Source organism: Curcuma longa, chromosome 1, assembly GCF_044706935.1.
Source record: "Curcuma longa cultivar G26 ecotype Majalengka, Jawa Barat chromosome 1, ITB_CL_G26_1.1, whole genome shotgun sequence".
Classification (NCBI taxonomy): Eukaryota; Viridiplantae; Streptophyta; class Magnoliopsida; order Zingiberales; family Zingiberaceae; genus Curcuma; species Curcuma longa.
The window spans coordinates 9,054,636-9,078,218 of record NC_133861.1 but is presented as its reverse complement, the minus strand read 5'-3'; the positions used below and the strand labels follow the sequence as shown (position 1 = coordinate 9,078,218).

Below are 23,583 nucleotides of genomic sequence, written 5' to 3'. Positions count from 1 at the left end.
TTTGTTTAAAATAAATAGCAATTTTGTCGTTATATTTATCTTATTATTAAAGTTATATTATTTAATGATTATGCTAAAAGTAATTGATAGTTTGTATGAGTACCAAAGCTATTTTGACAGAGCGTACTAGAAATGCGGTTCAGACCGTGCCGGGTTGCGGACGGCCCGGTTAGTTTGACGCCGATGGTTAATCTAACCAAACCTTAGAATCTTCGGGCGGCAGCGGCACACTTGTTCCCCTCGTGTGTCGACCTCACCTGGCCGTGGAGGAGACTGGGTGAGACAGAAGGGAGTTGGGGCTTCGTCTCCGAGAGCGACGAGATGGACGACTACGCGAGGGAGATGATGGACCTCAAGACTCTCGTCACCCGCACCCTCGAGAAGAAAGGCGTCCTCGCCAGGATTAGGGTTGATCCTTACTCTCCTCTCTTTCTCTTTTGTTTTTGTCCCGATCATGGCAGATCCTCTCATCAAATCAAGATTATGTTTGTCATTCATGCTGAATGGGGGAAATTGAGCTCCTGATTTATCCTGAAGTTGTCACTCTTCTAGAACACTAACTCTTTTTTTTCCTTTAAAAATAATGCATTTCAGGGAATTTATTTTGGCGTGAGATATTGTGGTAAAGTTAACTTTCTCTGCCATCTGACTTGCATTGGATTTTTGAGTGTCGAGATGGAGGTCTGGTCAGCTAAGTGAGATCTAGAACGCAATTTTCTCGTCATAAATTCGCTAAAGTTTTCCTTCTGAGTTGCAATGGACATTCTTTCTGGTGAACAAACTGGCGTAAAGAAATATGCATTGTACTTAATTCTGGGTATTTTTACGAATGTGGATTTCATAGTTTTAAGGGGCTGTATTTCGTCATTGTGAAGGGGAGACACATTCCTTCGTAAAGGTTCAATGGTGTTTAAACCTTTGAAGTGCCTCTTGGAAATATATATTTCTTGTGATAGTTTAAATTAGGAAAAAAGCTACTTGTCACAATAGAATTCCCGTCACAAATGTTGTGATGGGAATCTGCACCGTTGGATTTTAAAATTAAGATTAAATCCTGATCGTAGATTGAATGGATGATTGTGATTGAATGGGTGATTGTGATTGAATGGTCCAGATTCTCATCACAAATTTGTGACGAGAATATATTGTGACAAGTAGCATCACTCTTAAATTAGTCAAGGACTATGCCATTTTAAGTTTTCTGTCAGAACTGAGAAAAAAAACTCGTTGCAAATTGAAAATTTTGACTTGTAAAAAATATTAATCGTTTTCTTTGTGGAGTTTTTGATGATCCACTATGTTCAACACTTTGTTTGTTGCTTGTTTGACTTCTTCTGGTTCGTGTTAGGCTGACCTCAGGGCAAGTGTCTTTGAAGCCATAGAAGAAGAAGATAGAGTTCTTGTAAATGAGGACAATGCCCCTCCTGCACTACTAGGAAGCTGCAATGATCGAGCAAAGCAGCTGCATGTCTCTCCTTCAGGTTTCATTTTCTATATGTGAATCTCTCTATGCAAAGTACCTAAAGTTCGCTAGCTGTGCTTTAAGATTATGTAATGGAATATCTTGAGAATTCAGTAGTTTTCTGTTACTGTGATAAACTGATTGGTTTGGTTCTTGAATCATTTTATAGAAGAGTACAGGGATTACTTTTCTAGTTGGAGCTTGTTTGGTGAAAACATGGTACCAAATTTGTCTTATCAAAATGCTTGCAAGGAAATGCGAACCCTAAAATATTCACGACTTTTGAGTTGTAGTTTCTTTAACTTTGGTTCTTTTGTAGTAAGTCAAAAAGTCTTCCACTCACATCAATACAGCATTGATTTATTGAATATAAGGAAAATGATTCTCTAGTAGGATTTTCATGGGATTTTTAGTTGGGCTTTACACTTCTTTTTTTGACAAATATTATATCATACTGCTTCTTAGTGATAACTTTCACTCGAAAATTGGTTTAGTTTGTTGTTGTTGATAAATATTGTATGTTTGTTATTAAGCACTCATTTTAAGTATGATACCTATATGATGATTTTGCTTGCTAAATCGGTAATTTAATATACTTACAAAAATTATTATATGTAGAATGATTTAATTTTGCAGGTTGCACATGAGTCAGTATGACTTTAGTGATTTTCTCTTATTGTTTCATATCTCAATAGACTTGAGGTACATAACTGAACCAGTCTAGATCAAGCACACTGTTGAACTTGAACTTTGTATTATTTTAAGAGCAACCTCCATCAAACCCTTCACGCAAATTGGGTTAATAATTACCAGTTCTATTGCTATTTGAAACAGGAAAGTAAACAAAAGAAATCCTATTTTTGTCACTTGTCAGAGGTATCTACATATATTCAGACTACAACATCAAACAAACATTGTTATTTCCAACTATTTGGAGTAACTTCATAGATATTATTCCTCCATGAACTCTATTTAAAATTGTATGGCTAGTTGTATTCAAAACTTAATTTTTTAAAAATATATTACTTAAAAATTTCTTTGATCTTTCTCTGTACTTGACACTTTCAGCTTTAATTCATTCAACTTGTGCGCCTAAAAAATTTACTTCTGTATTACATGTCCATACCATCTTTATTTACTTTCTCTCATTTTGTTATCAGTTATTCTATTTCAAGTTTTCAACCACACCTAATAGCTCCCTAGTAGTAATGTCTGTAATTTTTATTTCTTTCTAGTATTACCCCACATACATTTTAGCATTTTCACCTGCTATTATATGCAACATTTGTTCATTATGAAGTCTTTGTATGTCTTTATGCAACGTGACAACATTGGAACTTAAATTCAAAATTACCATAACCATTTTGTAGCCTTTTCTTGTATTGAATTATATAAATTTCTTTTATTAAAACTGAGTTCTTGTTGGTTACAGGAAGGTTGTTGACAGCATTAGTTTCTGAATACTTGGAATGGGCCCAGTTAGGTCACACTCTCAAAGTTTATCTACCTGAGTGTAATTTGGTAAATGCACGGAATATCTTGTCTGTATGCTGCTGCTTTATGGTGATTCATATTATGAAACGGCAGATTTATAATTTTTATATCTTGTCTTTCCTTTTCTTCCAGCCAAAGGACTTCTGGCAAGATGAGTTGAAGGACTTTAGCACCAGAACAAACAGAGATGGTGAAAGCGGTCCATTACTATTAGATGTTCTTGAAGGATATCTAAAATATGAGGTTTGGTGGTTTGATTCCCTTATGCAGTCAATTTTCTTTCATTTTTCCCCCTTGTTTTGGAAAAATATACGATGTCCTATAGGTCTGGAAAGATTGTAATTGCAGAGCCATCTTCCTTGGTGTTATTTATTGGATTGATTATTAAGAGAATTATTGTCTCGTATATAACATCCAAAATTTCAACATTAATAAAATATGACCAATAACCAACTTGGGTAATTTCAATTTGAAAAATGTTTACCAACAAATTTGGGCAGTTCCAGTTATTGTAATTTTTTTTAAAAAGGCTATATGAAAAGGAAGGTAATAAGAATATTGATTTAATTCACATTTTCTTCCCTCATTTTTCTTCTTTGAGCCATGTTACTCAATGAATCTAGCAAATCAAATTTAGAAAGGTGGTAATTAACAGAACCGTAATCTCAAGTGAGATTTCCTGTTAGTTATATGTGATTGATTAATTTTACTTTGTTAAATTGCTGCTATGGAGAAATAGACTACTGTAGTCAGTTGAAGCATAAAACATTAGATAATGATATGCTGATCACTGAATCCTGAACAAGATGAGTCTTTACTCTTTAATAACCTGAATACTCTAGTCTAGCCGTGACATTGTCCAGTGGCTGCAGCTAGACTGTCCACCCATTTCTAACAGCATAAACTACTACAAAATATGAGATTTTAGAGGCTTATTTTCAGAGCAAAAAAGGAAGACTCAGAACACAAATTTCTGAAAATTTGGTTTTATTTCATTTTATATTCTTATTATTTAATAATCAGTAATTTAATCCCATAAAACATAAATGGTTTTAAAATTCATATAATTGTTACACTGTGATTACACTGGTTTTATCACTATACTGCAGTTCCAACACTATAGAGAATCAACATGTTATAGTTTCCTATGCATCACTTGTATGTAAAAACTAACAGATTTGATGAGTTCATAGAATGCTTATAATTGAGGCATTGTTTATTTGAAATATAACATTTACTTACCTGCAATAGTGGAATTGGAAACTATGTTATTTGGACTTGGGTTCAAGCATTCAACACAGGTGGTAGATGTAATGGTCATTCGCTGTTATTTCTGAAAGTTTCTTACGCTTAATCAATATGACTGTAATGCCTACACGAGTGTGTTGGTGGTACAGAGGGTGTAGATTAAAATTGCATTCATTCTACGAATATGTTTGGTTAGCTCTTGACCTGTTGTTGCACAGAATTTGATTCAAAATAGGTTGGCTGGTGGGCGATTAATTGATTCGCAGAATGATTCAGTATCTAATGCTGAAGCCAGGAATGTCCGAAGGCCATCGTCGTCATCCACTGCTCCTGGAGGATTACCTGCATTGAGCAGGTAATTATGTTGGGTTAACTTTTAATGTTAGTTTCTGTTTGGGTACTTTTCCTAATTTATTGTTTTTTCATGGTTGATGTTAGGCCAATCCCTCGTAACCAGTCATCAGGTAAATAGAAAAAACTCACATCTTATGCTGCCATTTAACTGCTTATTTAATATCTTCCTTGTGCTTCCAGAACGAAAGTCAAGTTCCTCAATTCCCATGTCTAGGAAGGATGATTACATGTGGAAATATGATGATGACGTATCAGAGGATGTAATTCGAACTGCTAAGGCTTTAGAAAACATTCAGCTGGACAGAAAAGCTCGAAATTTGACATCATCTTGGAGGTATATTCCCTGGTTTAGCATTCTCTTTGCTATTTTAATAAGAGCTTGGAATTGTTAATCTCTTGTGGCTTGAGACTCAATAAAAGCCTGAATGCTTCTATCGCCAACTTTATCCGAGCTTTCCCTTTTGTCATCTTAACCCCCTAAGCTATTCATTCATACTAACCATTTTACAAAATAACATCCTGTTATCATCGCTCCCATTTCAAAATGGACAACGTAGATAGAAAAGTTTTGATTTAGAATTTAGTAGCTCGTTTTATGATTGTTGTCGTTGTTTATGCAGGCATTCAACTGAGGGTATGATGGACGATAATGGCAGTGTTGATCATCATCGCTACCCAAATTAGCAGTCTACATCAATGTGTTTTTAGCTTCCTTCATCATGTATACAACATCGAGTCGGTAAAATACTGTTTATCTTTTCTATTTAGATGTTTATTGATTTTTGCTTTTAGATTCATGTCATATTGGTTAGTGGTCTACTATGTATCTTGTGCTGCACTTTTGCTTGATTTCTATTGATTTGCAGTAAGCACCGAGTGATTCTTTTAGGCCAAATTTAATGGATTATCATCATCCCTGCACGTAGGCCAAGCTGTAAGAAACCGTTTTCATCATCCCTTTTAATACTTTGGTCAAAGTCTATCGTCTTCAAAAGAACATTTTAGGCCTAATTTACTTTGGAAAATTCCTTTTATAGAACAAAATTTAAAACTTAAAATAATAAATTTTTAGTGTCGATTTGTTTTTACATATGATAATTATATATTTGTAATATTTTTTAAATTGTAAATTAAAAATATAATTTTCACAAATCAAACAGTATGTGGGTATCTTAATTTCCAGATATCAGCATGTCATGTGGTCCCTCCAAGATCTGACAATTCAACAATTGATTTAGTGGATGGCGATTTGCTACCTAGGCTATAATAATAGTAATAATGATTATTAAAATAAAGGGAATTATAATTCATTAATGTGTGCGCTGTATATTGTTATTCGGTTTTAAACAAATGTCTAAGATTTTATTAAATGCACAGTGTGCAAATCATTAGACGATCAGTCCAAACTATTCCGCAAAGCTATCGAATGTACGGCTTGATCTTCCATTTCACGATTTCATATTCAATTTCTTCCCACGTCATCATTTTATTTTCGAAAATAATTTTAACTCACATTTTCCTTGTTTTTTTTTTCAACTTGTTCAGTTGAGTCGGCGACGGACCACTACTGCCGGTATGAATCCGCTGTTGACTTGTTAGCTTTTGCGAGTGACAGATCTTTTCGTATCTTTGTTTTTCTTTTAAATTTTTTATCATAATTCAGATATCTAAGTTTGGGCTCAACTAAGTTTAGAAGTGGATCAATCGAATAAATTTGAAATAAGAGTGATATTCATCTAATAATTAACATTTTAAATTTTCATCTCATCGAAAAAAATATTCTATAACATACCAATACCAAGAGTTTATATATATATATATATATATATATATATATATAATTTCTAAAATTGTTTTATTTTTGTAAAAAAAAAATCTATAAACATGACATTTTATCAACCATAGTACTCATCAAAGATCCTGTTTACACAAACATATCCAATCAAAAAATAATGCAAAATAGTCATAGTCATATTATTATATTCTCTTTCCCTTTCTCTTCTATTCCAAGTCTCCTTTTCGTTTCTTCTCCTCCTTTTTCTTATTTTTTTAATTCTCTTTTATTTTCTGATTTTTATTTCTAATTCTCTCAATTACTTTTCCTTTCAAATAATTAATTATCTCACTGCAACATCTTTCACCATACCAATCAACTCTTTACCTAAAGAAAAAAATCGGATCGTTTAAAATTTTAAATCACATACCTAACTTAGATTCATTACAAAAAGAAATCGGATTATCTATATAACAGTGAACTCAGATCGAATAAAGATTCATCATAAAAAAATTTGAATCTCTTAATTTAGATATAATGTTCTAGATCTAGTATGAAAAAAGATTTAGAATCTCAAAGAAGAATTCATTTTTAATATAATGTTCTAGTCGACTTCTCAAAAGAGTATTATCATCTAAACAATTACGCCATCAATATAATTATTTATGACATCAATTACAAGAGGTCATATGAAAGATTATATCAGTCATAACAATTATGACATTAATTACACAGCTCAAATGAAAGATTACCTCAGTTAAGACATTTATATTAAAAATACAATTATTGATTACTTATTTTAATAGTTAGGGGATGCGATTTTTTTTTATTTTTAAAAGATATGAAGGGCCAGTTCATCTGAAGACTCAAAGAGTTCGAATTAAATGAAAAGATACACTCATTAAAAGAATACATTAATGAAGAGATATATTTATTTATTTTTATAAAAGATATTTTATCTCTTTGATCGAAGATATGATCAATATCTGAAATCATAATAATATTTCAGATTCTCTATTCACTTCTTCGTTATCTCCTAACTTGAAAGGGGACAATGTCAAAGTGCACTTTGACCCATTCTAAGTTTCTAACCTCTTAATAAGTTTTTTCGAGGATAGTTAACTCCTGTCTACTCCTTGTGGTCGTCTGCCGACTCTTCTTATTGATTCCTTCTTACCATCTCTTTATTTTAGACGTTATTGCCAGCCATCTTCAAAAATTAATTTTTCATGATTTATCAAGGATTTGATCCACTACTCAAATCGAAACCGTCATCATTGTGTTTTATTAAGAATCGGAGAGAACAGTTAGCATTGTTTTTGGAAGCTTTCCTGGGATTTTTTTTCTTCAGTTCCTTAGACATCTCTTTTAATTCTCTATATATTTTGATGTTGTGTATATCTCAGGGGTCATGCTTTAAGTGTTTCCTCAATGCATTCTTGAATGAGTTAAATAATTAAATGTTTATGTGGGACTATGAGTTGACTTTTGATCGATAGAAAGCTTATGCATGGACTATTTGACTCGCAGTTTTTTTTTTAATGCTAAGCTTAATTGTTTATCATTGTTTGGAGGGACATGCAGAAATTTGCTATCTTTAGTTGACGGACGGCTCTGCCGTTCCTCACGGCCACAAGAACTACATAAGGAAACAAAGCCGGTGACTTTGGTGGTTCTCCATAAGTCACATGAACTTCAGCATAAATCGAGTCTTTGATGGCACAGATACAGAGAAAGCGACAAGATGCTGAGGGCGAAATATCTGCTTGGGTTAGAAGGAGGAGGAGGAAGAGGAAGTCTCATTAATTGCAGGCGCAGACAGAGAAAGAGCTCGTGAAGCAACAGGGCAATGGAGGTAGAAGACAAGCTCGCGTTGCCCGGCAGCGATCAGGTGGAGAAGAGGAAGGTTGCTTCGCTGAGAGCCCTCGTTGAAGCCGAAAATCCCGATGCCAAGGTAGTGCCTTTATGACTTCCTTCACCCTTGGCTAAGTAGATGACTGATTAATCGTTCGTCTTGTTGTTGGACGGTTTCTTTCCTCTCTTTTCTCATTCCTCTCGCCTCGATTCTTGTGTATCTGAGTTTAGGGTTTCCGCCCTGTAAATGTGTTGATTTTGGCCTTTGGTCGAATCACCTTCAATTTCAGATGTTTTCAGTGATTTTATGCGCACAACACGGTGCGAGTTCCCTGTTAAGTATTATAAAGGCTTCTGGTTATGTAGTAGCTGATTCTTCTTAGTATATATGTTTATGGTTGGGCTTCAAGTCCTTTCATCCGTTTTCATGCAACAAGTAACACTTAGCATGCATGATATAAGCCTTGCAATTAAGCAAATAACAAACATATTGATTGATGGTTATATCTTAGTGATACTAAAAAGGGTATTGTATATCGGATGGAAGCATTGGTTCTTGTAACATCCTAGTGAAATCACTCTCATAAGTTTTTCAAGACCTGATTAACTAGTGCTCTTACCACATCTAATATTGGAGCTTTTCCCCCATCTTATTCGTAAGTATGTTTTGGTAAATCATAATCATCAGGATTTAGACTTGGACTGATACTAATGAAACTAGAATAGATACATGTACAAGATATACATAAATCTCAATTCCTTCACCTTCAGTTGACTGTATCACTCCTCTCCACAATCGTTGGTGCTTTTCGCTCCTTTTTCTTTTTATAATGTTTCTCATCTACTCTTTATAAATGGTACATGGAAATGAAGGATGAGCCATGGAAGAGAATCTACTTGACTTGGTTGGTACTGTCTGAACTAGCTGAAATTTGATACTTTAGGATGAATGACACAATGATATTTATCCGTGTTGGCATGATCCAATCTAAAAGTGGTGCAGCCACTTGAAGTCATGCTCCCTTCTATGTCTATCGTGCGATCATATAGTCAGAACTATCTATCTTAGACGCATAGACCTTGTTTCCTATTAAGTAAGGAAACCATTAGGTTCTTCCAATTGTTTTCTTGATGGAAGGAAAATGAGAGGAGAAAGTTTTAAAAGTTCATTTTTCTAAGATAAAAAAATAGAAAAACATAAATTAAAAATAACTTTGAAAGAATTTTTTTACTCAGATTTGAACTTCGTTTCATGTGAAAGTAAGTTTGTCCAAAATTGAATGGAAGCAATAAAAAGAAATTGGGGAAAGGTTTTCGTAGTCTTTTCCTTCCCCTAATTTTTTCGTCAAAGGAAACTGAAGAAAAGTGCACTTGGAAATTTTTTTGTCACATTGTTTTTCTTCTCTCATAGAAAACATGCCCTTAGGATCAAACTCCAACTATGTATGTCATATAAATGAATCTTGCAGTTCTGTTAACTCTTCAAGTTTGTAAAACAAACATAACTTAGAAGCTAGTATATAGCTCAAGTTATCTACCCTCTCCTCGTGGAAATCTATACGGTGATACTTTTTTTTGCATTAACGTGCTTCTCCACATTCCATATATCTAAAATTTTCAAAAAGGAGTGGAAGGTTAGGTTTAAATCATATAATTACTTCTTTTGCCTAAATACATTTGGCAATCCCAGTAACTTTCTGCACATCCAAAGGTATCTGGTCACAAAAACTTACCATTGTTGTTGCAAATACAGGAGGTGGACAATATGACACTCAGAAGGTTTTTGCGTGCCCGTGATCTAGATGTCGAGAAGGCATCTGCCCAATTCCTTAAACATCTCAAATGGAGAAAGACAATAATGCCAAATGGATTTATCTCTGAATCTGAGATCAGCAATGAGCTTGCTCACAAGGAACTATACAAACAAGGATTTGATAAACAAGGACGCCCTATAATAGTTTATCTTGTTGCAAATCATGTCTCTGCTGGAAGACAGATGGATGAGTTGAAGCGTAAATTGTTACATAACAAACAAAATGCTAGTTAACTATAGGGAATTTCTTCCTGAAATTCATCAAAATGATCTTTGCTTTTCTTGTACTTCCAGGTTTTGCTGTGTATGCTCTGGAAAAAGCATGTGTCAGGTGAAGAACCTAGGTTTCTTGATGTTAAAAACTGACACTTAAGAAGTTTGAGCAGATAGAAATTTGTTCAAACGAACTGTTTTTCATAGTAGATCAACCTGACCTTTAACATACTCGCAGCATGCCAAATGGTCAGGAGAAGTTCATCATTATTTCAGACCTTCAAGGTTGGGGGTACTCGAGTTGCGATGTTCGTGGATACCTTTCAGCTATAGACATCTTACAGGTTTTTTCCCTACGATCTTGCTTTACCTAATTGCTGAAGCTGAATAGGTTATCCATGTTGTTTATCTAATTTTATAAACTAGGCTAAAAGCTCTGCCTTGTCCATGCAGTTCAATGAACAGCAGTTAATGAAGAAGTAGTACTTTGCGATTTAAACTACAAGGGTTTACTGACATGGACTTAACACTCACCAATTTCATCTTGCTACTGCAGAGCTACTACCCAGAGAGGTTGGGGAAGGCATTCTTAATCAATGTACCTTACATCTTCATGAAGGTTTGGAATGTCATCTACCAATTTCTAGATGCAAAGACTAAGGAAAAGGTAGTGTTCTCGAATATCGATTGTCACAACTTTTTTTTACTGAATACCATTTATGTTTCTGAGGAAACAAGAACAGAGCCATAAGTGGGGAAGTTTGATCTCTTTGAAGTTTGAACTGATCTGCTGGTATTGTCATGATCTTGTGCAGTTTATCTTTGTGGGCAAAAAAGAGCTGAGAGACACACTATTAGAAGATATCGATGAGAGCCAACTCCCTGAGAAGTACGGCGGAAGGTTGTCCTTGGTGCCAATTGAAGAATCCATAGAATAACTCATGAAGCCCATGCACTTTGTCTACTGTTCTTATGAGTATTTAAAGACCAAAAAAATTCTCAGGAGATATTGTAATTGGGAAGTGTCACTTGTAGACTTTATAAACTCGTCATTGAACTAATCTTTAGTGGAGATTCAAAGAAAACAAATGACTAAAGTTTATTATCCGTGAACAATAATATCAAAATTTGCTGAATGTTATTCTTTCTGTATTTTGTTTGAAGGATACAAACATAAAAATATTGGAATAACAATGATTGATTGATTGATCTCATTCCACATATTAATCGAACAACTACAATTTATTAAATAACCTACTCAACTTTAACAAACATTATAAGTATTTATTAAATCACCTACATTTTTGTATTTAATGTCTCTATTTCTTACCTTTTCTTTTCTAACATTTTAAAATTTATTAAAATTAGACATTAGTAGAAGAATGAAAAGGGAAACAAAAATTAAATTATATGCAAAATCCAATAAAAATGGTGCTCTTCGCAGTACTTGCTTAAACGGTTAATTCTACATATTTACAAACAAATTAATTTCATGCATATGCCTTGCAAACATCTCAGCCGCGCCAGCGCCGCCACGCTCTGCGCCGACAGCCCCTCGAGGCAAGCCTTCCTCAGTGCTTCGCGTGGCAGAGGAGACGCCGCGAGCCGCGTCCACATTGTCGCCGGCGCAACCATTTGCGCGACCCAAGATGAGTTTTTTGGCTTATGAATTGGCGGATTCGGGCGGAGGTCCAATGCGGCGACGTCGTTGGGGAGGTGAGCAGAGGCGGCGGCTGCGCTGTCAATGAGGAGATCGTCGGAGAAGAGAGCTTCAGATTAACTGTCAAAGGCGTCGAGGCTGAGGTATCCAGTCTGAAAGATATTATTGCTTTTATAATTTAATTAAAATACTATTTTAATCTTGGAAATTTTATTGAATTTCTTGTCAGAAATTCAGTTTTTATATTTGACGATCTAAGAAATACGGAAGGTAGAATAGTGTTTAGGTGAGGACATATATTAAACGGCTATTTCTCAAATGGAGTACTGCAAAATCAGATGTAATCAGATGTATTACTGAGAGATAGCAAAATCAGTACAACCTTGATTTCAGAAATGGTCAGTGAACAGTCTTGATGACATGAAGTGAACACAATTTGATCATTGAGAAATCTAAGAATGTTGACAATCTGAGGATGAAAAGATTAAGATCTATCTGCTCAAGTGGCGTAGTGGTGTTTCTTCAGGGCAAGGCTAACCTACTGCCATGAGAAAGGAAGAGTTTGAGATGTAGCATCTGAGGATCCTTCGTCCCCAATCTGGAAAATGCTCTGGCAACGAGTATCGGCATCTAAAGCCAAGACAGTCCTCGCATTCTCCATGCTTGAACATGAGTATCTGACTGGATTGGAAGTAGAATGAGCATACTGCATGAGATCACCATACTGCAAACTCGCAACAAGAGGCTGAACTGTGCAAATCTGATTGGCCGATTGCATCGCGGGGCTTGAGTTGATACCTGATGTCTGATTTGGAGATGACAGAAGAGAGAGAGCACAATCAGAATGGAAGATTTGGGTTAGACCATTGGCAAACAACTTGTTGCTGCTACCACTGCCAACAGATGGAGTGCTTCCCAAAAGATGTGTCTGGCCTACTAAAGATCCGGTTGTGGTAATGTGGCCGAGGTTGGTTTCACTCTCTTGCAAGAAAGGGAACTGCTTTCTTCCCTTGCCATAGATGTGAGAAGAATTTGAAAAAGAGAGGTTTCCATCAAAGAGATTCGGTATTGTCTGATGTGTATATCGTGTATTGTCGATGCCAACCCAGTTTAGCTCTGCTGTGGAAGTTGGAAAGACCTGAGAGTATGCTGAGAACCTTGTTCCTGTCCATGAAAGAGGGTTATTATGACATGATATATCTGCATCAGCAACAATATCTCACTAGAGAGAATTGCAATTGCAACTTTTTACCAACTTTTGAGGCGAAAGTTGGAGATTTAATGTTGGGTAGGTTGGCAAGCAGAATGTGGATTTATTTTTCACATTAAAATTCATCAAACATTATTGGACCTGCATACCTACTAACTTGTCTGCAATGAGAGTAACAACTAAACAAAGGCCATTACTTCTAGTTTGAAATAGTGATAGTTCAGATTCTCGATAAAAATAATCAACCAGTACTAATAATTCCAAAATACTTGCAAAAACGAACAATGGATTCTTTGTACTACTTGTGGAATGGTGGATGAATATGACAGGCAAAGGAAGCATTTGTGTGAATAGATGAATGGGAATTAGAATATAAATCTGTCATGTTTCTAGCTGGTGGAGGAAGAAAAACACAAGTCTGTACAATTTATTGGCGAGTGACATTGATTAAAATAGTTCAAGATTTTTCATTTTGGGAAAAAAGAAGAAAATGCAGGTTTATGACAGAGTTTTCAATCTTGGTGATGTAAGACTAAGCTACCTGAATTTATAGAATTTGGCTGGGGTTTCCTTCGACGTCTATTATGTCCATCAAGACGTTTGCGACAGCTTCGCTTGACCTCATCAAATTCTACAAGCAAATGGAATCTGCAACAACAATTTATTCAGGACAAGGTAACTGAATATTCTTCATGAAGAAGGTATACATAAATACACACAAAAAAAGGCCATTGTAAAACATTGGATAAAAAAAATCACTTTACTATTCAGTAATAAAAGACAAGGTTAATACATGTAATGAATTCAACACTAGAAGTTTCTACCAATACGGTCACGTATAATCATCATTAAAGCAAGGCAAAACATCAGAATAGATCACTGTCATGGTATGAATTACGCCATAATCCGAAACTTACAAACAGCTGATCATCTGAATTGACAAGGTCTCCTATTCATGATATGGCCACAAATCATAGTGAAGCACAGTCAAGGCGACACTAGGAAGAAAAGTTAAGAAGTGCTAAAGATGAGCTTAAAGGCAGCCTGATTATTACAGATCTACCCATCACGAAGTTTTCCTAGACAAATTCGTAGATAGAAGGGAGTAGAAAGTAATCTACCTAATAAAGCGCAAAGCCTGTCATGGATTTCTACCTAATCATGACCATATCCATTAATTACAAGAACAAAACAGAACCGTATCATCAAAATGATTGAACCTCCATAAACTGAGAAAGGGCATCGCAAGGTCTTAATCCTCCATTGAGTTTTAAAGCAAAATGGTGGTTGATCTTCATAATTGTTGACAAGAATTGTACCAAAAGATGATTGCAGATTAAGACATGCCAACTAACCTGTATGAAAATTTAACACACTAATAAAAAAACAAGTTTCCTCCTCCTTTAACATAAGTGTCAGCCTTCAAGTTTTTTCTTTTTTCTTTTTTCTCACAAAGAAGGACTTAATTGATTACTACCTTAAATATTCCATTGTTTATAATATTGAGAGATTTCTAAGTCATCTCTTGTGCTCTTATCTGCTCACTGTGCACTATTTTCAAATTTATATGTTTACAAAACAAGACACTTAAAATGACATAAACAAAGCTGACATAGGAAACAAAGCAAACTATATGATACACATTCACTTAATTGCATCATGAACTAGCGGCGGTTTGCAGCTTAGTATGCTAAACATCAGCTGATAAACAAAGCTAATTTTTTATTTACATCACATGGGAATAAACTATACTAGCCTCTACAATATTTTTTGCCAAAAAAAGATTGTCAACAAAACAAAGCATATTAATGCTGATGAATAGTTTAACGAAACAGAAAGCATGCAGATATTGAACAAGAATGAAAGACTTAAAACCAGTATACTAGGGGCAATAAAGCTGTCTTGTCTATGCAAATCAAAATTATCCTGTGTTCTTTTACCTGCTGCATTGTTGGCAGAATCTTTGTTCCTGTCCTCCGACTGTAACCACAGGAGTCTTGGAATGAACCTCACAGACCTTGTGGCGCCGATGGTACTCCCTGCATTTACTGAGATCAGCTTTGCACCCATCAACCATGCACGAAGCATTCTGGCTTATATTACTTGGGGCTCGCTGCCTCTTTGATGGACCAGATGAAGAAGATGCTGTTGTCGTCGTCGCAGTCACCATGGGTATCTTTGGTTTCTCTTTCCAGTCGTATGATGACCCAGAGTCACCCAATCCCCCAAGCTTGAGATCAACAGAACACTCCGTACCACTGATTGGCAATCGCTTAGCAAAACCGACAACGCCTGATCCATCCAGGACGGAGCCAAGATTGGCATCAATGCCACGGCCCAGTTCGGGGAAATCCCATGGAAGCATCTTCAGATCCCAATCCATGAAAGCAACCCCTCCAAAGAGCTTTACAAGCTTCGTCAAGGACGACTCTTTTTCCTCTTCTCTCTTGTCGCTCTCTCTTTGCGCCGCCCAACCACACTCTTGCTCTGCCTAAATGTGTCAAATCTTGTTTCTCTTCTCACAAATCAATGTAAGAAAGCACTAGACCTTTGCCTCCACAGATCTTAGCACGGCCAGCCCAAGAAAAGGAGCCAGCGCTCTCATGTAAAGAACACACACAAACCGAAGCGTGTCAACCAATAAAACAGCTAAGGATCGACTATAAAAAGAAAGAAAATGCCCCCTTCCACCAAAACCAAGAAGCCTAATCTTCACAAAAGGTCTTATCTTACAACACAAGTAGATCAAGAAGTTGACGCAGGCATTCAAGAACAGTACATGCCAACAGGAAGCCAACTCTAAAACCGCAAAAGGGGGAATTTTGGATCCCCTCTCTCAACCAAAAAAGGATTTTGAATCCCCCCAAACCACTAGTGAAGTGTCACAGAGATTCGGGGCAAAAAACGAGAATGAAAAAAAAAAAAAAGTGGATTAAAGCAAAGGCGAGACCAACCAAAAAGATGGCAGGCTGTAGCAAGCAAACCTCTCCACCGACCCTGCTCACATTAACCAACACCTTCCCACAGGAAGATTGGCCATAAGCACAGGCTTGAGGGGCAATTATTGGCAGGAGGAGGGAAACAGTGAAGTTAGCCAGCCACTGGTGGGAAGCATTAAATGGGAGTGGGGGATGGGGTTGGGTTGGAAATGGAGAAGAGCAGCTGAGGCGCGGCAGAGGAAGGAAGCAAGCAATTGGGTTGATGCCACACGAGGACGTTTTGTTGTGGACTTTAGGGTTTACTGTGGCTGATTGAATACGTGGGGAAATGGAACGTGGGATTAAAAAATGACCAGGAACAGGAAGGGGGAGGACTCCACTCGACGTTGTTTCAAACTCTTTTCCATGGAGGAAGAAAAAGTACAAAACATGAGGAGAATGACAAGGAAGTTCGAGTTTTGTAGGATGTATTTGTGTTTCATGTTTTGTGACATGCTTTTTCTTCAAATTTTTTTAAAAATAATATTATTCATTTTTTTAGTATTTGGTAATTAAGCACAACGATGAATTGAAAATTTTCATAATCAATACAAAATTTAAGCTTTAATTAAGAACTAAATTAATTAAACTTAAATTACACAAGCATAATTAACTTATGCGCCGAGGGGAAGATCAAAGATGCCAAATTAGTTAATAACACTATGTAAAAAAATATAAAGGATTTTATTAAGTGGCAATCGTAGGAAGAAAAATTAGAAAATATTTATGTGGAAGAAATATGATCCATTAAATATATATAAACTAAAATTAGAATTTTTAAATCGCATCAATCAACAATAAATTTAAAAAAAATCATAAAACTTCAGACATTCAAAGACATTTTGATTGTTGCAGTGGTTCGGGGAAAAAAATAAAATACATCGACTAAATGATTGATTTTGCCAAAGTAAACCGAAGGCACTGGACCACTCTATGCCTCAGTCTCATCAGAAATGCATTTAATAAAGAAGAAAAAAAAGACAGTAACTTAAGTTTTTTCAACCCCCAAATTAATTGTGGTCCAACATCCTCTTCAATTACAAGTATAGTTGACAGCAGCAGTAGCTACTACACGGTAATTATGGCTTTTATTAAATTAATGCCGCATTAATTAGGATTTAATTAGTATCTGATCACTAATGATCAGGTAGATTTGTTCTAAATCCTTGTGGTCCTCTCTATCTTTGTTTTGGATTGGCTTGGTGTACTTAGAAAGCGTTAATTAGAACTCTTTCCTAGCAGTGAGTTTTTCCTTTCCATCTCAAGAATAATTGTTCTCGTGCTTTAATCAATAAGTTCATTGGGTGGCTATTTACCCATCTCCTCGTAATAATAAGATAGGTTGGAGAGGTCCCGAGGCTATGATATGATGATAAAAGATTAGATGAACTATCTAAAATAATGAGAATTTATATTTCATCTAAAATACATTATACTTAAAAAGTTTAAAAAATATATATAAATCCTAAATCGTAAATAAATAGGTCACTCGAATCTTTTCTGTATTTTTTAATTTATCTTAATAGCCAATAAAAATTCCTGTAGGACCGGATTGATCCCTTTTAAAATTAATTAGATAGTATGAATTGAATACTTAAATTATCAAATAATAATAATAATAATAAATTTTAAAAATAATAATAATAAAAATATCCAAATTAATTACAAATAGAATTCTACGCCTCCGTAGGGCCAGTTGGCCAATGCCCGCTGGTCCAACAAATGACCCGAACCGACATATATTTCTTGCAAAAGGGGTGCTGCTTTTGTTTGGCAAGAATTCTAAAACTAATTTATGCACCAATTTTGAATTATTATTATTTTCTTATAAGTCGATAGATATAAACTATAATTTAATTATACCTAAAATTCAATTTAATAACATCTACAATATAATATAATACTACCTATAATATAATTTAGTATCATTTACAATACAACTTACTAATAACTAAACTATAATTTAATACAATTTAATAACACAGTATCAATAATATAATTTTAGTAGCACATAATTTTAATTCAATAATCCTTTATGAAAAACACCGGATGCTAGAAAAAAAAGTAGCAGATCCAAAGTATTTATTATTTAAAACATAATATTTATTTTTTAAAAAAACTAATGAAACCACGTGTCCCATCTTAGATTGTTTTAAGTTATCAATTCTTTTTAAACATTCAAAATTTTCTGTACAAAGCGCTCCTATATTGCACAATAAATCAGGATTCGATTCGATCCGCAAGATTCGACCAACATTTTCTTTGTTGGGCAATTTACAAGATGAATCTCTCAAGGGATGATCAAATCAACTTCAAGCATTCATGAGATTAGGAAGATGGGGATGATACCTTGTTGGTACTCCAGGAATAGGCTAATCGCTTACAACACCGACATCTTCACCCTCCACCACCATCCAATCCAGCCGAGGGCCCTGAAATGAGACGAACACTTTTTTTTCTCCTTCCCAAATAAAAGCAAAATAAAGTCAACAAAAAAGCGATTTGCTACATATATTTTTATGAGATAACTTCACGTTAGAAGATGGAAGCATCTGGTTAGCATATCAACAACTTTGAAGCCAACGATTCAACGTTTTTTTGATAACGCAGATATTATAATATTCACACAGAACCCAATAATAAGCAAAGAAAGTCCAAATAGTATGATTGATGAAGGCGGCATAGGGACAGAGCTAAGAAAGCAAGCAAAATGAGAAATGGTTTGCCAATTTTATTTGTCTAGATTACCTTTCCCTGGCGAATAATTGTTGGAAGCTTTCCTGTCATATCAACCACAGTTGATGGATCAGCCACTCGAACACCACCGTCGACAACAAAATCAAGCCCCTAGAAAATGAAAAGGAATCACAGATCAGCTTCCGCAACAGAAATGTTAAATGGGAAATGCATCAGTTTGAAGCACTCAAATGCAGCACAAGAAAAAAAAGGATTCTCAAGGAAAATAGGAACACAAGAGTCTTCTAACAAAATATTTTCCTACTTAAATGCAACGTCCCACCAAATTATGAACTTGAGTAGAGAATCTTTACAACTATGACGACATTAACCAATGTTTCCGTCCCCAAAATTATTAGACACGCTAAATTTCTATGCCCCCAAACCAAAACAAATCTTGTACTGAGACCATCACTGATTTTATGTGTCTTCCAAGCATTGAAGGGTAGATTAAGTTACTAAGCTACATTCTAAAAGACATGGGAAATTTTGCAAACTCAAGGTGTCTTTTTTACAGAATTCAGAAACAGAAGGTTAAGGCCTATATGAACTCCCACACCTGGCATTTCTACAAAGAAAATGAAACATTTTTTCTATAAGATCCATCCATTTATGCTCAATAGCATCTCATTTGACTATTCCAAATTGCTACACCATTTATCCAGAATAGATATCTATTGGCCACAGTATCAAACAAAGTCAATGATCATGCGTAACATGGAGAACTTTCTAAAGCTACAAGCATTCTTGACATAACGTTTCCTATCTATTTATGAACATCAATACACAAATTACAAGAATATTTTAGCCTTAAGATCGCCACAGCATATGGTTATGACATGGTAAGAGCACTGCAGTTAGGAGTTGGTTTTGACCGTATTCCTGCAGCCAGTACAGGTACATGGTCGTCTCATCCATAGCATGCAGTGCAACAATCATATGAAAGTGAAAATATTGAATTATGAAACTGTGTGCACATGTTCTTTCTCAGTAGCCTAATTAAGATGATCCAGCAAGAGATAGATGGATAGATGAACGCATATAGATGTACCAATTCAGCAAACAATCAATTATTGATTCATACCTCTGGCTCATAAGTATCTGCGATTAGGACAGGATCTAGCATCCACTGATCTTCTGAAGGCCACTTTACACTATATGTTGAGCATGAAAATATTTATTTTATTACAAAAGATATAGAGAGAGAAATTGCCTTCCAGCTTTTTATCCCAACAAACCTTGTGGAAATGAGTGGTTCATCCAGACTTCGTAATATAGCTTGACAAATAGGATCATCTGGCATTCGGATACCTACATGCTTCCTTGACCCATATTTAGCTGCCCTTCCAGATCTTATGCACTGTTTTGGTAATTCTTTGGTGGCAGGAAGAATAAAAGTATACTGTCAAACAAGAACTGCAACTCAATGTTTGAGCCAAATGGATATGCTAATGCATCAATTCAAATAACTCAGTGAGATTATCATCCTTACAGGCCCAGGTAAACAGTGTTTAATAGCACGAAAGATATTTGTTTGCCCACATCCATCGCCACGAGGAAAACCTACTGTGTACTTATCTATATCTTGAAAACAGCGACACAAGATACTGAGAGGCTGTGTAAGTAGAATAAATGAATCAGATTCATACAGAAAAGCCTGCAACTATTATTCTCAATTCAAAATCATGGAAAAGGCAGCATGAAGCTTTAAATAAATAGATAATGCAATATAAGGAGACCAAAGCAAAATATTGTTGAATCACTCAGAATCTTGGAAAAGGCTCCATGTAGAAAAAAAGAATCCAATATGCCACATGGTAAATCTTGCCTTCTTGTTTTCTATATCTTTGATTCTGCATGTGTAAAGTAAACAATTCTGTCACAACAATTTACATGGGAGAGTCTAACATCAACAGCCACTGCAAAAGATAAAACACAAGAAACAGAGAAGGATAATAGTCACCTCCGTAGCCGTTCTATCGATGAATAACTCTTCAAATCACAAACAATGGCATACCTGAAAAGATTAACTCTTTAGTTTGCTCCAGATAAGCATCAAGTGTTTCCTCTGGCATTGAGAAGATACAAAATGCCCCATGATTTATGCTAGAAACTCATAGTATATGTAACATTTTAGAAGAAAATAAAAACATAATTGTCAGGGTAGTGTTGACTAAAATTCTGACTTTTCAAGGAAAAGGCAGCTCACTTATTTTTACATACTATTCTCTTACTGATGATGAAAATGCAAATATATGAGAATTATATGGATAAACTGTTAAAACTTTTGGACCAACTAAATCTTTCTCTATATTACTAGTTTAAGAAATTGAGGATGCTCCAATATGGCAAATCTAAAAAGTGTGCGTGTCATCTTTTCCCATAATTTTAAAAGGATAGATTGAAATTTTGCACAAGAAGAATACCAAAGCTAAAATTAAGGATACTTGCACAGGATAAAAGTATTTCTCATAAATTAAATTCTACTAACTATGTTTGATTGGATATGGACTAAGGAACCAAAAGAAACATATCAATTGAGCCTGGAGATATGTATAAATACTGGAAATCCTTTTATTTGCACATAATCTCAATAAAGGATAGTAATAGATTGCCCCCGACTAATTTACCATCTCACTCCTCATGTGAAGCAATGGTTGAACAATATCCAATCAAGATGGAAAAAAGTAAATAAATTCTCACTGATTACTATAGATGAAAAATTCAAGTTCAACAATGGTGTTTTACTAACTCTAGAATGAGTACCAAAAATCCTGCCGGCAAAGGTACAGAGAATCACAATGTTTTTCTTTTGACTAAAATAATTCCAATAGAAAATGTGAGCAGAAGTAATACAGAAGCAAAGAGAAGAGCTAATGCACAATTTTAGTTTTCAAAGAATGTGAATTCCACTGGTTATAGCATTGCTCATTGTCATACATATCTTCAAAAAACATGGTTGGTATACTTCAATTGTTCCATTTTTTAATAAATAAATAAATGTAGTCAACCACTATTATGGTTAAATGTCAATACTCAATTTTTAAAATATTGCATGCACCGGTAAACTAATTATTTAAACCCGCTGTTGCCGGTCCCAAGCCCGGATGAAAAAAGGTGGGTTGCATTAGGTTGCCATCCAACGTTGAATTCAAACAAATGCTCAATGAATGGTAAACTAGTCATTTGAACAACCTCACCAACCTCGTATAGCGGAATGATCCTATGAAGTTAGATATGTAATTTAGTAATTTACATCTAGTCTTATCATATTAGGCCAGTATGGATTCCAGCTCAGTTCACTAGTAACTATTGTGTTTAACCTTTTTTTATAACCAAATTATATAACCAGTTAAGATGACTTGGCTCACTAATGTTAGTCAATTCCAATCACTTCAAGCTGACTAGAACAAAACATTATCATTACAAGCTATGAGACCTTATCATAAAGAACATCAATGATTAAAGTAAACTGTACATGCCCCAACTCTAGGAAGGACTGCAATCAACCAAAAATATAGGGTGAATTTGCTACTAACCAATTTCAAATATAACTTTGGAAAGGCTTAATTCTCTTCTAGTTGCATTTCCCCTATAATGTGTTGCTTGATGAACGAAAAAACCAAGAAACTATACAACTACTCAAAAAAAAAAGGCAATGCTAGCTAGATTGTATTCCTTTTTTTAGCAAAAAATAATTGATATTCTAACATGATTTTTTTAAAAAAAAATTGTAGGCACCAATATTGATCAAGCTTACGATATCTGCATTCAGAAAGCAAAAGAAAAGGAAGGGGCAAGGAACGGCAGCATACACAGTATCCGTGGGTATTACACCAACAGCTCCTTCCTTGATAAGCTCGATGACGGGATCCAGTCTCCAAGTCTCGGCCCCCAAAGGGTCCATTTCCACGTACACCATCGATTCCCGCTTCTTTCGAATTTGTCCACGGAGAACCACAAACATCATTTTGCAAAAACGTTTCATCAAATTATCAACATCAATTTGTGATCCGACGCGGGATAACCGACCTTGAAAAGGCGAGGAGTGGAGTACTTCAAGCGCTTGGGGTTCCGCTTCAGCAGCGCGCGAACGGCGAGCTGAGGTCGGAGGGAAACCGAGGGAGTTGCGGGGCGAAGAGGAAGGCTCGCGATGGAGTCACGAATGGAGAAGGTCGAAGGTATCCCGGCGGATGCCATTCCGGTGAATTGCGATCGACGGGATCGCTAACTGGCGGATAGGTTTTCTAACCGCACAGTGAACCGGACCATGTAGATATTCGATCACTTCGAATGATTGGAAATTTTAAAAGCCAACAAAGAGCCTAATTAAATAAACGTGTCAATTAATTTTATATTACCTCTTTTACATCTTAAAAAATAATTTTAAAATTTCAAAAAATCTCACAAAATCATATCACTCTTAAATTTGATTTTTCTGAAATATTAAATATAAATATTTTTTAAATGTATCAAGTCAATTTTAAATATTTTTATATTTATTAGTTTTATTTCTAAACTATTTTTCATAAACTATTTACTAAGCCTTCTATCCTCAAAATTTCATTATTCCCGTTTAACTTTCATACTCAATCAATTTTTTGATTAGAATTTAATTGACTATGAAAAATAATGAATTTTATAATAATTTATAGAACCTATGTAATTTTCTAAAATTATATAATATTAAGACTCAATTAAATGTTAGATAAAACATAATTAAATGTACAAACAAAATTGAATGGGGATTGCCCAATAATTCTTCTTAAATATATTATATTGAGCTA

General features: G+C 35.1%; 4 protein-coding genes across 4 annotated transcripts; 2 read left to right on the top strand and 2 right to left on the bottom strand.

The window, feature by feature from the left end:
* The first annotated feature begins 202 nt into the window (after positions 1 to 202).
* On the top strand, positions 203 to 5,487 carry LOC141835259 (protein TONNEAU 1a-like). The gene is made up of 8 exons (XM_074722696.1): positions 203 to 408; positions 1,349 to 1,481; positions 2,895 to 2,983; positions 3,089 to 3,199; positions 4,423 to 4,559; positions 4,643 to 4,668; positions 4,739 to 4,892; positions 5,179 to 5,487. The coding sequence occupies exons 1-8, from the start codon at positions 322 to 324 to the stop codon at positions 5,240 to 5,242; spliced, it is 801 nt and encodes a 266-aa protein (XP_074578797.1). The 5' UTR covers positions 203 to 321; the 3' UTR covers positions 5,243 to 5,487.
* Positions 5,488 to 7,993: 2,506 nt separating this feature from the next.
* On the top strand, positions 7,994 to 11,323 carry LOC141839789 (sec14 cytosolic factor-like). The gene is made up of 6 exons (XM_074727622.1): positions 7,994 to 8,286; positions 9,940 to 10,198; positions 10,294 to 10,330; positions 10,451 to 10,556; positions 10,769 to 10,879; positions 11,028 to 11,323. Exons 1-6 carry the CDS (start codon positions 8,182 to 8,184, stop codon positions 11,148 to 11,150), a joined length of 741 nt encoding a protein of 246 aa, XP_074583723.1. The 5' UTR covers positions 7,994 to 8,181; the 3' UTR covers positions 11,151 to 11,323.
* A 921-nt stretch (positions 11,324 to 12,244) lies between these two features.
* Positions 12,245 to 16,240, bottom strand: LOC141841218 (squamosa promoter-binding-like protein 16). The gene is made up of 3 exons (XM_074729359.1): positions 15,023 to 16,240; positions 13,624 to 13,730; positions 12,245 to 13,036 (listed from the first exon to the last, which is right to left on the bottom strand). Exons 1-3 carry the CDS (start codon positions 15,463 to 15,465, stop codon positions 12,411 to 12,413), a joined length of 1,176 nt encoding a protein of 391 aa, XP_074585460.1. The 5' UTR covers positions 15,466 to 16,240; the 3' UTR covers positions 12,245 to 12,410.
* Positions 16,241 to 18,227: 1,987 nt separating this feature from the next.
* LOC141841226 (uncharacterized) lies at positions 18,228 to 23,054 on the bottom strand. Its single transcript, XM_074729369.1, has 9 exons — positions 22,829 to 23,054; positions 22,612 to 22,730; positions 20,760 to 20,813; positions 20,625 to 20,649; positions 20,289 to 20,411; positions 20,035 to 20,198; positions 19,881 to 19,950; positions 18,809 to 18,907; positions 18,228 to 18,492 (listed from the first exon to the last, which is right to left on the bottom strand). The coding sequence occupies exons 1-9, from the start codon at positions 22,994 to 22,996 to the stop codon at positions 18,433 to 18,435; spliced, it is 882 nt and encodes a 293-aa protein (XP_074585470.1). The 5' UTR covers positions 22,997 to 23,054; the 3' UTR covers positions 18,228 to 18,432.
* Between the last annotated feature and the right edge of the window lie 529 nt (positions 23,055 to 23,583).